The 12,803-nt window shown below is 66.0% G+C and overlaps 2 protein-coding genes across 3 annotated transcripts; both read right to left on the reverse strand.

Moving 5' to 3' along the window:
• Positions 1 to 1,064: 1,064 nt before the first annotated feature.
• Positions 1,065 to 5,906, reverse strand: LOC126639403 (bactericidal permeability-increasing protein-like). Its single transcript, XM_050314157.1, has 16 exons — positions 5,855 to 5,906; positions 4,628 to 4,783; positions 4,352 to 4,466; positions 4,132 to 4,260; positions 3,884 to 4,039; positions 3,700 to 3,763; positions 3,526 to 3,586; positions 3,283 to 3,374; positions 2,933 to 3,190; positions 2,765 to 2,824; positions 2,201 to 2,368; positions 1,969 to 2,036; positions 1,651 to 1,693; positions 1,398 to 1,461; positions 1,236 to 1,312; positions 1,065 to 1,157 (listed from the first exon to the last, which is right to left on the reverse strand). Exons 1-16 carry the CDS (start codon positions 5,904 to 5,906, stop codon positions 1,116 to 1,118), a joined length of 1,605 nt encoding a protein of 534 aa, XP_050170114.1. The 3' UTR covers positions 1,065 to 1,115.
• A 2,067-nt stretch (positions 5,907 to 7,973) lies between these two features.
• ID1 (inhibitor of DNA binding 1) lies at positions 7,974 to 9,868 on the reverse strand. Of its 2 annotated transcripts, XM_050314173.1 has the most exons (3): positions 9,618 to 9,868; positions 8,503 to 8,867; positions 7,974 to 8,301 (listed from the first exon to the last, which is right to left on the reverse strand). In XM_050314173.1, exons 1-3 carry the CDS (start codon positions 9,667 to 9,669, stop codon positions 8,260 to 8,262), a joined length of 459 nt encoding a protein of 152 aa, XP_050170130.1. In that variant the 5' UTR covers positions 9,670 to 9,868; the 3' UTR covers positions 7,974 to 8,259. The 2 variants fall into 2 exon arrangements, with proteins under 2 accessions (XP_050170130.1, XP_050170128.1); XM_050314171.1 differs by lacking the exon at positions 9,618 to 9,868 and having other exon boundaries at positions 8,503 to 9,026.
• Positions 9,869 to 12,803: the final 2,935 nt, after the last annotated feature.

Here is a 12,803-nt window from a genome sequence, read left to right on the forward strand (position 1 = left end):
GCCGCTGGTGGTGCTGTGGTCTTTGCAAGCGTTGGGAATTTGGGCAACTTTGGGCCCAAAGGAGTTGCCTTCGGCGGAATGGGTAGATGGAGATGGGATCCTCTCCGTGCCCAGGGAAGGGGTGGGATGCTCCAAGGACAGCTTCCTGTGGTCTCGAGGGGATGGGGGCATGGGGGAGGGTGGTACTAAGGAGAGATGGGAGCAGGAGAGCCCAGAACAGGCTCTTTGCTGGCCATGGGGTGGTATTTTTGGGGACATGGGCTCAGCATCCAGTCATGTTGGGGTGAGGACAGCAGGGGGCTCACAGCCTCACTGGGACCCACAACCCCCCCCTGCATTCCTGGGGCTGTACCTCAAAAGGGGAAACCTCCTCTCCAGCACCACCCTCCCTTCGTGGGGGACTCATTCTAGCACAGTTTGAACCCCACGTGGGTAGAACCCCACAAACACTGGGGCTTTTCCGGGGTGTCACAAGCGTGGGGGACACCGAGCCACCCCCATATCCCTCCCACCACAGGACGCTCCCTGTGCGCAGCTCAGCCTTCCCCAGACCCTCCTGTCCCTGCCGGGGGACCCCCGGAGCGCGGGGGGCAGCGGCCGGGCCCTGACGGGCTCCATGGGCCGGCGGGATGCGGTGGGAGCCCACGGACACGAGCACCATCCCGTGGGCAGCGGGAGAAGCTGCGCGGAGCTGCAGCCGCAGCGGATGTGCCGGGCGGGGGCAGAGGGGACCTCCATGGCCAACACTGCCGCCAGGATTAGGGGAAACCCCGGTCCCCGAGGGCCACCAGACCCCTTCCCAGCCACCGTGAGCCCCCCACAGAGGATGGAACCCCCACCCCGGCACGGCCAGAGCCCCACATGGCCACGGACAAGGCAATGCCCCATCCCGGAGCTGGGAATGGGACCTGGGATGGGAATGGGGGACACGGCTGAGGAGGCTCCCCGAGACACCCCACAGCACACCGGGCTGTGCCATGCTACCAGATTTAATCCCTGCCAAGGAGGGGGGGCATTTGAGTCCCAGGGGCAGGCGGCTCTGCCAGCCACAGGGTCACAATGGCATCGGGATGGTGACAGGGACACTTTGGAGGGTTCCCGCGAGGCAGGCGGTCTCATGGCTCATATTGCAGGTCCGTGGTGATGAGCACGAAGTCCTGCAGGGAGTCAGGGTGAGAGAAGGGACATGGGGGACACGGGGGACACCAGGAAGAGGGGACAGTGGTGGCACTCACCTCTTGCAGCGAGACCCGGGGCCTGAGCAGGCTGAGGCCATGCGGGAGAGGCAGAGGGATGCCAGCCTGGAGCCACTCTGTGGGGAGACAAAGGCATAAGGGGAGGTGACCCTGGTGCAACAGGGGGAGGTGGGGTGGGGACAGGATGGGGACAGCACTCACTGTTTGCTCGGGGTACCCCAAAAAGCCACAGCCCAAACTTCAGCAGGGTCTCCAGGCGCTTCACCTGTGGGACAGACAGTCCCTGAGCCCGGCACAGAGCGGGTAAAGGGGTCCAGGGTGCAGGCAAGGCTCAGGTCCCTACCAGACTTGCCTTGCACAGGGTCCACTGCACCCCTCCCACCCCCTCAGACTCTGCTCCCAAGGTGATGTGGAATCCAAGGCTCCCCTTGGCTTCCCTGGCACAGCCACTCACCTCCACAGGGCCCACGTTTGATGCCACCTGTGTCACGCTGAGCCTGGAGGACAAGATCAGGGTCAGAGCCAGGCACAGGGACAGGAACTGTCCCTTCCCAGGGTAGGGAGAGGCTGAGCTCCATGGTGGGACTGGGAGCCCAGCAGAGTGGGTTCAGGATCTAGTGCCAGGGTAGCTGGCAGGGATGAGAGCCAGGATGAGAGCAGGATGGAGTTTGAGCAGGCAATACGGGACTCAGAGAGGCAAATGGCCTGAGGTGGAGAATGGGGAGCTCCCCAGGCACAACCCAGGGAGTCCAACTTGGGATCAGACACTCACTCTGTCAGTCTCACAGTCCCCCTGAGCCTGTTCCTGGTGATGGTCGGCTTTCCTGTCACGTTGGCATCCTGTGGCAAGAAGAGATGTTGGAGAGATCATGCCACTGTCTGCAACCCAACATCCCTCCAGCATCACCCAGCGTGGCCCCAGCCAGGAGCACAGGCAGGCCAGCCCCAGCCCAGCCCTTTGGGGTGCCCTGGCTCCCCAAGCCGTGGCAGCAGCAGCCACTCACGATGTTCAGCAGAAAGGCGGGGACACGGGTGGTGTTGGGCAGCACCACGAAGGCCTCGGCGGAGCCGAAGAGGGTCCCGTGCAGGGCGTCGGGGTGGCAGGAGAGCAGGGGCTGCCGGCGGGCCCAGAGGTGCAGCTCCATGGGCTGGTCCCCGTAGCGATCCTGCAGCTGGAGGGGACAGGGTTGGGATGGCACCGAGCCACACTGGCACTGCCACCACCATGGGCCCCAGCCCAAGTTCCACGATTGCCCTGCTTGGGTCGGGTGCAGGCAGGGTGGGCAGTGTCCTGCCCTGCCCGTGGTCCTCACATGCCCATGGCCTGTCCTATCTGTGTCCCATTCTGTCTGCATCCCATCCCATGTCCCATCTCCCCTGCACCCCATGTCCCCTGTGCCTCATGCTGCCCACATACCATCCCATCTCCCACCTTCCCTGCACCCCAACCCCTGTCCTGCCCCTCCCGCATCCCTTCCTTCCTGTGTCCCATTCCATGTCCCATCCACCCTCCATCCTGTCCTATCAAATGTCCCACCTATGTCCCCTTCTCCCCGTGTCACACTCACCTGTGGGGAGAAGACCCCCATGCTCTTGGTGCTCAGCTGGAGTGGGAACCTCTGTGGGAGCTGGAAGGCAGGGAGGGGTCAGGGTGCTGGGGTCAAGGCACAGGTGGGCCCCGGGGACACCCCAGTGGGACCCCAGTGGGGACAGCTCTGCCCTCCAGATGTCCCTACCATGTCACTGGAGATGTTCCTGCGCAGGGCCCCGGCCGTGAAGTACGTGAAGGCAGCCGAGTTGGCAACAAACTCGGTGACAGCCACCAGCAGCATGGGCTCATGTGCCACGGGTAGTGCCTTGGGTGTCAGTGTGGGCACAGACAGGGGCAGTGCCACGGGCAGTGGTGTGGGCAGGGACAAGGGCAGTGCCATGGGCGGTGCCACTGGCGGTGCTGAGCGTCTCTGCTGGTACATGCCCACCCTGAAGATCTCCCCCTGTGCAGACAGACAGATGGATGTGAGGCTCAGCCAGGCTCCTCCATTCCCTGTTCCCAAATCTGTCCCAGGGACGCCTAGGGTGGTATTACCTTGAGGGCAATGTCCCCGTGCTCTGCTGTGAAGGCTGGCGGTCCCAGCAGGGAGTGGTCGATGGCAGCAAAGTTGTCCAGTTGGGTGAACACTGCAGGGACAGGAGGGTGGTCAGGGGAGTTGGACCACCAGCCCCCCCTCTGTCAGCACAGGGGCTGACAGGATCCAGTCCCACAGTGGGGCTGTCCATGTGTCCCTGGGACCACAGTGCTCATCCCTGGTCCTGAGGTCCTCTCACCCACCTTTCATGTGCTTCAGGGCAGCATCCAGCTTGTCAATGCCCCTCTGGAGCTCAAGGCAGAGCTGGAAGCAGAGAAAGGCATCAGCGATCCCAGGAATGGGGATGCCCAAGCCTCTCACTGGGCTGGGGGGGACAGGGACACCGACACCCCATGGCACGGGGGCTGAGCACCCACCTGCTTGTTCAGCCGCTGCCGCAGGGTTCTCTGGAGCAGCGGTGCCAGCAGGTTGTAGAGCCAGCTGTGGGGCAGAGCGGGGTGCTCAGATCACCCCCTGGCACCCCCCAGCCCACCACCCTGGCTGGGGCACCGGGAGTCCCCACATTCCAGGGACAGGACAGAGCGGGGGTCTCGGCATCACCTGTATCCACGGTGGAACTCCACGTGCAGGTCGGTGCCACGGGCGTCACACCCAGCGCTCCACACCGTGGGGTGGCCGCCGCAGTCCTCGCTCACCGCCAGCACCGCTGCCACGGCCAGGTCCCGCATGCGGAGCTCCACGGAGCCGCTGTCCTGGCTGGGGACAGCGCAGGTGAGCACAGGGACAGCAGTGACATCAAGACACCCTGGGCCAGCCAGGTCCCCGTCCCTGTCCCCATGAGGACTCACATGGCTCCCAGCCGGGCTGCCCAGTCTGCGCTGAGCCGGATTTGGGCGCGCTGCACCGTCAGCCTCACCCCCACGTCCTCGGCAAAGTCCAGTGTGGAGTCGTTCAGCTGCAGCTCGTGGATGTGGATCCTGCACAACACAGGCACACTGGGCTCACGGGTGTGCCCGGGACAGGGATGGGGACAGAGATGGGGACAGGGACCCCACGGGCAGCTCTTACCGCGGCACGGCGTAGGTGAGGGTCCCCAGGAGCGGGATGTTGTAGGAGCCTGTCAGGTTCAGCTCGTGCTCCTTCTGCAGCGCCGACTGGAACAGCTCCAGCCCAAAGCGGCGGCCTGAGGCAAAGTGGGAATTTATGGTGACACCAAGGAAGGGTCTGGGGTCCCCAGAGTGCCAGGGGGGCGAGCAGACAGGTCCAGGATGGCTCCTCCATCCCCCATCCTTAGTGGTCTGGGCATCATCCCCCACCCCTGCCCAGTCAGGGGCACAGACCCACCAAACTCCAGCGAACGTCGGGTCAGCCAGGCCTTGATGCCGGGGTTGATGCCAGGGTTGATGCCAGGGTTGGTGACGGTGGCAGGGACACAGACAGGCAGCAGGAGCAGGAGGCAGAGCCACGTGACACCCACAGGACGGTGCTGGCACCTGAAGGCTGGAGCAGAGGACATGTCTTGGGCACTCTCAGCTGATACAGAGACCCCCCCTCCATCTGCACCAGCAAAGCCAAGACTTATATCGGGGACAGGGAGTCCCGGGTGACATCAGCACGTGTGGGGACACCGCAGCACTCCGGCCACCGAAAGCCCGGCCTTGCCCAACATGTGACTCAAAGGGGAAGCCGGTTCTGCCGTGGTTCCCCACTCGCGCCCACCGTGGGAGAGGAGGAAGGAGGGGTCCCCCACCGTCCACTGCCGACCCCCTGCCCAGGGGGTGCACAGGAGCTGGGGCCACCCACCAGGGCTCCCCACAGGGACGTGTGACTGGCATGTGGGGACAGACAGAGACACGGCTGGGCCAGGGTCACCAGGGGCTTCAGCTGTGCCCTGCCCGGGGACACAGGAGTGGGGATACACGGTGAGTTGGTCCTGGGACGGGGGGGCTGCACCGGGGCAAACAGGGCTAGACACACTTGTGCTGGGAAGCAGCAGCTGTTCCCACATTGGGAAGGGCTCTGGGGACCCTGTGTAGGGTCAGCCAATCTTCAGTGGGGATCAGGGTGGCCAGGGCACGGTGACTGCCCCCAGGGAAAGTGGTGGGAAGGTCAGGGGAGTCAGAGCAAGAGCAGAACTGTGGAATCCCCTCTGAAAAGCCCTGGCTGCAGGAAAGGAGCAGCTCATCAATGGGACCATCCCCCAGCTGGAGTGAATCCTTCCAGCTGGACAGTGCCATGGGCTGACAGGGGTCCAGCTGCCCTCCTGGATCCAGCCCGGGGGACTCAGGAATCCCTCTGGGAAGATGGAAAGACCAGGTTCTCATCCCAGCACCATAAGGGAATGTAAGACCCCATGGCAAACCTCACCAGAGGGACCACAGCTCCCTCCATAATGGAGCCCTTGAGAACAGCTGCCCCTTGCCTGAGACCCCCAGTGCCACCAGCCAGGGCTGCAGTGATGGTCATGGCCCCCAAGAACATCCCAAAGGCCAGTGCTGACCCTGAACCCCAGCCTCATGCCCACCACAGCCCCTCTACCCCCGGGTGCCCCCTCTCTGTGCCAACACTCACCATGGCAGGCGGGGAGGCTGCTCCCCATCACGGGGGCCGCAGGTCCCACCATAGGTCCCAGCTCCGCCATGTCCCCGGGACCGTACGTGGCAGCAAACAACAGGGACAGGCTCTGACACCAATGTCCATCCAGGGTCCTGGTCAGACCAGAACGTCACCCTGTTCCCCGGTCCCTAATCCCTTCCGGGATGAATCAGGTCCCACGAAAACACCGAGGGACCGGTTGGAGCGCAGGTGCCCGCGGGCTGGGCGCTCCCTGGGGCTTTCTGGTGAATCCTGGTGCTGCCGCATCCGGCATCCCGGCACGTGTGAGGCGGCTCAGCCGTGCCGGCCTCGCTCCGAGCCCGGGCTGGCTCTGGCAGCCCCTTCCCCAGCTCCCGGCCGTGGCCACGCCGTGTTGTCCCCATGCCCTGGGTGGCAGGTGATGATCGGGGCTGCATCGCGAGGGCTCGGTCGCGGGGTGCGCGGGGCTCGGGCAGAGGGTCGGGCAGAGACGTGGGGACACACAGAGACACGCACGGAGCCCGTCTCGCCGCGGCTCCAGCTGGAGATTCCACGTCTGCCGGCAATGAGCAGATAAGGACGGCACCGGGGAACACGGCACGGGACGAGCCCCAGCGCCTCCCGCACCATCCCCCGCAGCCCGAGGAGAGCCCCTGGCACTGGTTCTCCCTGTCCTGGGACCCTCCGGACTCCTCCAGGAGTCCAGTCCAGGCCGTGCAGTGCGAGCGGACACCAGGAGAGGGACCCACCGCCCCGACAGTGCCGCGCTCCGGGACCGGGAGTGAGCCGGGCGACAAAGGGGACATCAGTGGGGGTGACAAAATGGACCTGGAGAGTGAGGGAGGGGACACCAGTGGGGGTGACAGAGGGGACTCATCCGATGATGGACAGGTTCATCTACAGGAACACTAGAGCCCTGACACCCCGCTAAGTGTCCCCCACTGCTGTGTCACCACCAGGACAGGGCTGGCTGGGCCAGGCAGTGTCCAGGTTCCCTAAATCACATCCCACTGCCAGGGGATCTGCTGGACTGGGGAACCACGAGCAGGCAGGGACACACTCAGAGCTGTGACTGTGAACATGCAAACACACACAAACGCTTGTGCCAAGGCTCACACACAAACACACCTGTGCCCAGGGCAGGTCAACCCCTGCCAGCACCAAACCCCCAGCTTCAGAACCCTGGGGGCCTAAACAAGAGCCCCTCCAGGCACCCCAATTTTCTCCCACCAGGCTCTACGGATCCGGTACAGGAGCTGTGTGGTCCTCGAGGTGTTTGTGAGTCATGGGGCAGCTCAGGCCAGTGCTGCTGCCTGGGGCATCCCCCAGCCCTCGGGGTTGCACAACCCTTGATGCAACTTCCTTCTCCCAAAATGTTTCTGTCTCCACAGGCAGGGGTTGCACCAGGAAGAGCTGGAACCAGCGGGGCAGCACCGGTGGGGCCGCAGAAGGCAGCACCCCAGGACCTGTTCCCCACCTCCCCAGGACACTGCAATGCAAAGCATCCCCTACAGCACCACCCCTGCACCCCAGCCCTGACACAGCAGCGACTGTGGGAGCCCTGGGAAGGGTGCAAGTGGCTCAGTTGGAAAACGGAGTGAGGGAAGCCCACCCTGCAAACTCATCATTGCCCAGAGAGATGGGGACCCCCACACTCCCTGTCTGGACACAGATTCCCACACCTGGTTCCCAGCACTGTCCCCTCCGTGTCATCATCCCATCAAGGTGCCTGGCCAGGGGAAGATGCATCCCAGTGCTGCTGCTTTATCCCACCACAGAAACTGGTGTGCAGTCTTTCCTCCTGTGTCTGCCCCCTAATAGCCCATGTCTGAGCCCAGGGAGTGAAGGAGGGAGAGATATGGACCACATGGGAGCCACTGGGAGAGGCTCTGTGGGCTCTGGGAAAGGCCAGCACACAGGGAATTGGGACCAACCTGTGAGAGACTCCCTCCCCAGCACCACCACGGGGGCCCAGTCCCTGCACCCCACAGCACACCCACCCAGCCCACACTGGTCTGCCCAAGTCCCTCCAGTTCGATGGGGGCTCACATCCCCTGGGCTGAACCCCCACAAACCCCAGGGGAGGGGTGTGAGGGGCAGGAAGAAGAGGCATGCGTGGTCATCAGGGCTTGTTTAATAACAAAACTCCAGCTATTGTAGAACAATATTCTCCAGCATCATTGTAATATACAATACGGGGAATGCTCTCAGCAATCTGAGAAGGAAGGATACGGCCCGCGGCACCCCCTGCCCAGACTGCGGGGGGACCCCCAGGGCAGCGCTGCCGGGGGCCAGGGATGCAGGCGAGCCGTGGCGCTCGGGGTCGGGATGCCGGGGACGAACGAGGTCCGTGGCGGGGCCGGGGACCCGGGGATGTCGTCCGTGGCGAGTCCCGAGCGGTCTCAGCGGCAGAGGATCCGGTCAGCAGCGGGAATACACGGAGCCTGCGGGAAACGGGGACGAAGCTGCCGGTCAATACTTGTCAGAGGAGTTTCGGGGACGGCGGGGGTGGAAGGGGGCAGGAGGAAAGGACACCCCCGGGAAGGAAAGAGGCGGTGTGGATCGTGGGAAGGAGGGTCCGGGGGACGCCGGTGCTGCCCGGCGGGAGCGCGGGACCGGGCCGGTGCCGGGGGGTCCGCACTCACCTCGGGGGGATCCCCGGCGGCGGCGGGGCGGGGGGGCCCGCACTGCAGCGCCAGCTGCAGGTCCCAGATGTAGTCGATAACGTGCTGCAGAAGCTCCACCTTGGAGACCCGCCGGTGCCGCGGCAGAGTCGGCACCAGCGCCCGTAGCCGCGAGTAGCAGCCCTTCATGTCGTACAGCAGCGCGGCGGCCGCCTGCTCCGCCACCCCGGCGGACACTCCCGGCACCGGCCCGCAGCGGGCGGCCTCCCCGGGCCGCACGGCCTTCAGCGCGCCGCCGGCGCCCGCGGGCAGCGGCGAAGGAGCGACAGCGGCGACCTTCATGTCTCGGGGCGGCGGGGCCGGGCGGGACGGGCGGCGCTGGGACCCTGCGGAGGAACAGCCGAGCTCGCGCCCCGCCGCGCCACTTATAGAGTGGCCGCCGACCGGTGGGCGTGGCCGCGCGGAACGCCTCGGCCAATAGCGACGCGGAGCGCGCGGGGACGGCCCCGCCCATCCCATTCAAGCGCCCGCGAAGGGCAGCTCTTAAAGGGGCAATGGCGGGGAGCGGGCGGTGGCGGGCTTGGGCTGCGGGAGTTACGGGGTGCGGAGCGCCCGCTCCCCGCCGCCATTAGCGCGGGTAGTTGGTCCGCAGGCTCCTGGTGTCGGGCTCCCCGCAGTCCCGCTCGCCCCTCGCCCCCTCCCGGCCCCCGGTGCCCCTCCGGGAGCTCGGCCCCCCCGCGCTGCCCGCGCCCCCCCGCCCTCCCCGGCGGCTCAGACCGTGAGACGCCAGGGCCGTGACGTCACCCATTCATAAAACCCCGCGCGCTGTCAGCGCGGCGCCGGGCGGGCGGTGCCCATGGCGACGGGGGCGGGGCGGGGACACACACCTGCAGCCCCCGCGGGGGGCTCCGGGACCCCCACGGAGACAGCGACACCCCCACGGGGACACGGGGGCACCGAGACCCCCGCGATGGGCACCGGAACCCTCGCGGGGGTACCGGGACCCCACGGGAGGCACCGGGACCCCAGGGTGACACGGCCATCTATAACGCTGCTGCTGCTTTTGAGAACACACGCAGGATCACTCTCGAGGAGAAAAGACAACGCAGAAAGAATCGCGTCTTGTCTGATATCACCTGGGGAGTCTTTCTGCTGTGCCTTCTGCAACCGGACTTGTCTATCTCGCATTGGCCTTTTTAGCCATCAGCGTGCTTGTAGCAAGCGTGGGTAGAGCCCTTCTCAAATCTTCGTTCGCGAAGCCTAGCCATGATGATGATGAAACCTACAGAGCACAAACACAACCACAAACAAACAAAGATGGATGCACATGTAGTACACACACACACACACTCACGTGTGTGCACATCCATGCACTCCCATGCACCCGTACACTCCACCTTGCACACCAGCGTGTGTGCCCAGGTGCCAGTGCAGCCCCCCTACCCTTTGTGGGGGTGGGTTAGGGGGTAAACCCTCCCGTGCCTGGCTTTGCCTCCCCAAGCATGCAGGGAGCCGAGGGCCTCTCCTCCTCTTCCTCCTCTGGAGGGGGAGAAGCAGCAATCCTGTGGAGTGTGGATGGCCGGGGGGTAGCTGGATCACTCTATTCCCCTGTCCCTCCCTCTGTCCCTCCTCCCTGTGTCCCCCAGCCCGGTGCGGTGGCGGTTCCCAGGGTGGGCACGGCGCTGGGGTCGCCCCCTCCATTCAGGGCTCGGCGGAGGGCCCGGTGCTGCCCGGTTCCCACCGCGGCTCTCAAAGCTGCTAATTAGCCCCCATCTGGCGGCAGTGGCCGGGCCGCGGCGGGAGGCCGGGGGACATTGTGCGCAGGAATGTCTTTCAGGGCCGCCGGCCGGCCGCCGCCACCGCCAGCTGCGCCGCCAACAATGCCGGGCCGGGCCGGACCCCGCGGGCCCGGGCACCGGCCACCCCGTGCGGAGCGGGACCGGGACGGCCTTCCCGGCCATAGTGGGGGTCACGGCACGCGTGGCACGGCCGCCCTGGCACATGTGGCACAGCCACTCCGGCCGCCCCTGCCCACGGGATGCCGCCGGACAGCAGGACACCTTCGCCCCGTCCCTGAGCGTGTTGGGGTGCTGGGGATGGGGTGCTGGGGTTGGGGCTGCCGGTGTGGCTCCGGGACACTGCTGTGGCCACAGCTGGCCGCGGGGTCCCGGCGTGGCACAGCGCAGCAGTGTTGTCCGGCAGAACACAGAGCTTCATTTCCATCTCAATTCTGGGAACGGGGCGTGCGGAGCGGTAACAGCGGCCTCGGCCATATGGCGCTGGCGGGGCTCAGCCCGGCTGGGGGGGCAGCCGGGGGGCGGCTGCTTTGCGCTGAGCAGGGGTTGCCCGGCAGCCGAGCACATCAAAGCCCCCGGCCGCCCCCTCCTCGCCACGCCGGGACCACACAGGGCACGGCCGCGCCAGGCCGGCGAGGGGCCGCGGGGCTGCCTGTGCTGCTGTGACAGTGGGGACAGGGTACAGTGGGCACCCCAGGACCGGCAGCACCCAGTCCTGGCAGCACCCAGCCCCCCCACTCTGGCATGCAGGGCTGGGAGCAGGAGCAGGGAAGGCAGCACAGACAACACAGGTCAGGCTGGGGGCTCCCACAGTGACCAGGACCCCCAAACTGGGGCTGTTCCTGCCCTGGCTGGGGTTGAGCTGTATCCAGGTCCTCTCTCCCGGTGCCATCCGCAGGTCAGCACTGAGCCTCCAGCCCCCCATGTCCACAGGACGATGCTGAGCCAGGGTTGCAGATGTGCCGGGGCTGCCGGCACAGCTGGAGCGGGGCCGAGGCCTGAGAAAGCCCCTGTGCATTCCCCTCCCGCCTTCTCCCTTCCCGTTCCCAGCTCCATCCGCTGCAGCCCAGACCAGCTGGAGCCAGGCAGCCCTTCCTGGGATTTATTCCAGCTTCCTGCCCCTCCTCGCCGGCAGGCCGGGGCTGGGGCTGCTCTTGGCTGCTTCCTCTCCCCACTCGCAGCCGCCGTCCAGGCGCCACTGCTGGCACCCACCGGCCCCTGGGACTCTGGGTCTCACCAGCACCCACTGCCCCGTGGGACCCCAGCTGTCACCACCATGGCCAGGCATCCCCAGCTCTGCTTCGTGGGGCACGAGGTACAACCGCAGCACCCATCATCCATCACCTCCCATCCCACCAGCTGCATCCCTGCTGCAGTGGGGAGGCTCCACAGGGCTCTTGGGACAAGCAGCCCCAGAGTGGCCCCCCTTACCTCAGGCACCAGCACCCCTCCAAACACGAAACCACCATCCCCCTGCTTGGTATCTGCACCCAGGTGTGCCCCCTGTGCACTCCCAGCTCAGCCCCTCCCACCCCACTGCAATTCCTGGTGGGAGTTTGGCATGAGGGGAAGGTGCCCAGAGGCTCACTCCCCTGGCCAGTGGGCACCTACACCACTGCCTCGAGGGGAGGTGAGTGGGTGGGTGAGGACCATCCCAAACCCCACAGCTGCTGGCAGCAGAACAGGCAGCTCTGGCCCCTGCCCTGGCCGGGTGCAGATAAGTGGATGGAGGTTTCCTGCCGGAGCCAGCACATCCATGTTTCCGCAGCCCCCTCCCCGAGCCAGAAGGATCCTGCGGAGAGGGGAAGGTGGCCCAGCGGAGGTCCAGACTCAGTGGAGCCGCGAGGCCGCGGCAGTGCCGGGAGCGGAGGTGCCACAGGCCCAGGTGCAGCAGGCGAGGGAAGCGGGGACTGCTGTGGCGCCGGCTCTGCTGGCGGCTCCTTCCAGAGCCCAACACACACTTCCTTCCTCCTGGCCAGCCCCAGCTTATCGGCCGGGCAGGGCAAAGGACGACCCTGCTCTCCCCTCCACAGGCCTTCCGCTTCCCTGAAGCCCCGGGAAAGCTCCTGGCCACACTCCCACCACACCTACAGTGGGCACAAGCACCCTGCCCTGCGCTTTGCAGGGCAGCAGAGAGGCAGGAGAGTGGGCAATGCTGGCGCTGGGGGTACCTTGTGCACTCCCCAACCTGCTCCTGCACCCTTGGGGGGCTCTGGAGGCTGCGTGCGAGGCCACGGGGACAGCAGCTCACAGCACCCGAAGCCAGGGAGGATGCAGAGCCTCACAGGACGCGTTGCCAGCCCCACACCAGGGGACACACACCCTCATGCTGTGGTGGGGAGAGGGTCCTGACTCGGGGCAGGGTGCTGAGCCCCACAGCAGAGCCAGAGTCCTCCTCCACGAAACACTGGAGGCTGGTGAAATCACATCTGGAGTCTAGACTCAGCGACTCGGTGGGCCGGGCCTGGCGGCCGCGCTGTGCCCAGGCCCTGCTGCACACTGTTTGCTTAGCTGGAGGTATTTAAT

Source organism: Myiozetetes cayanensis, unplaced genomic scaffold (assembly GCF_022539395.1).
Source record: "Myiozetetes cayanensis isolate MyiCay16 unplaced genomic scaffold, myiCay2020 scf19, whole genome shotgun sequence".
Classification (NCBI taxonomy): Eukaryota; Metazoa; Chordata; class Aves; order Passeriformes; family Tyrannidae; genus Myiozetetes; species Myiozetetes cayanensis.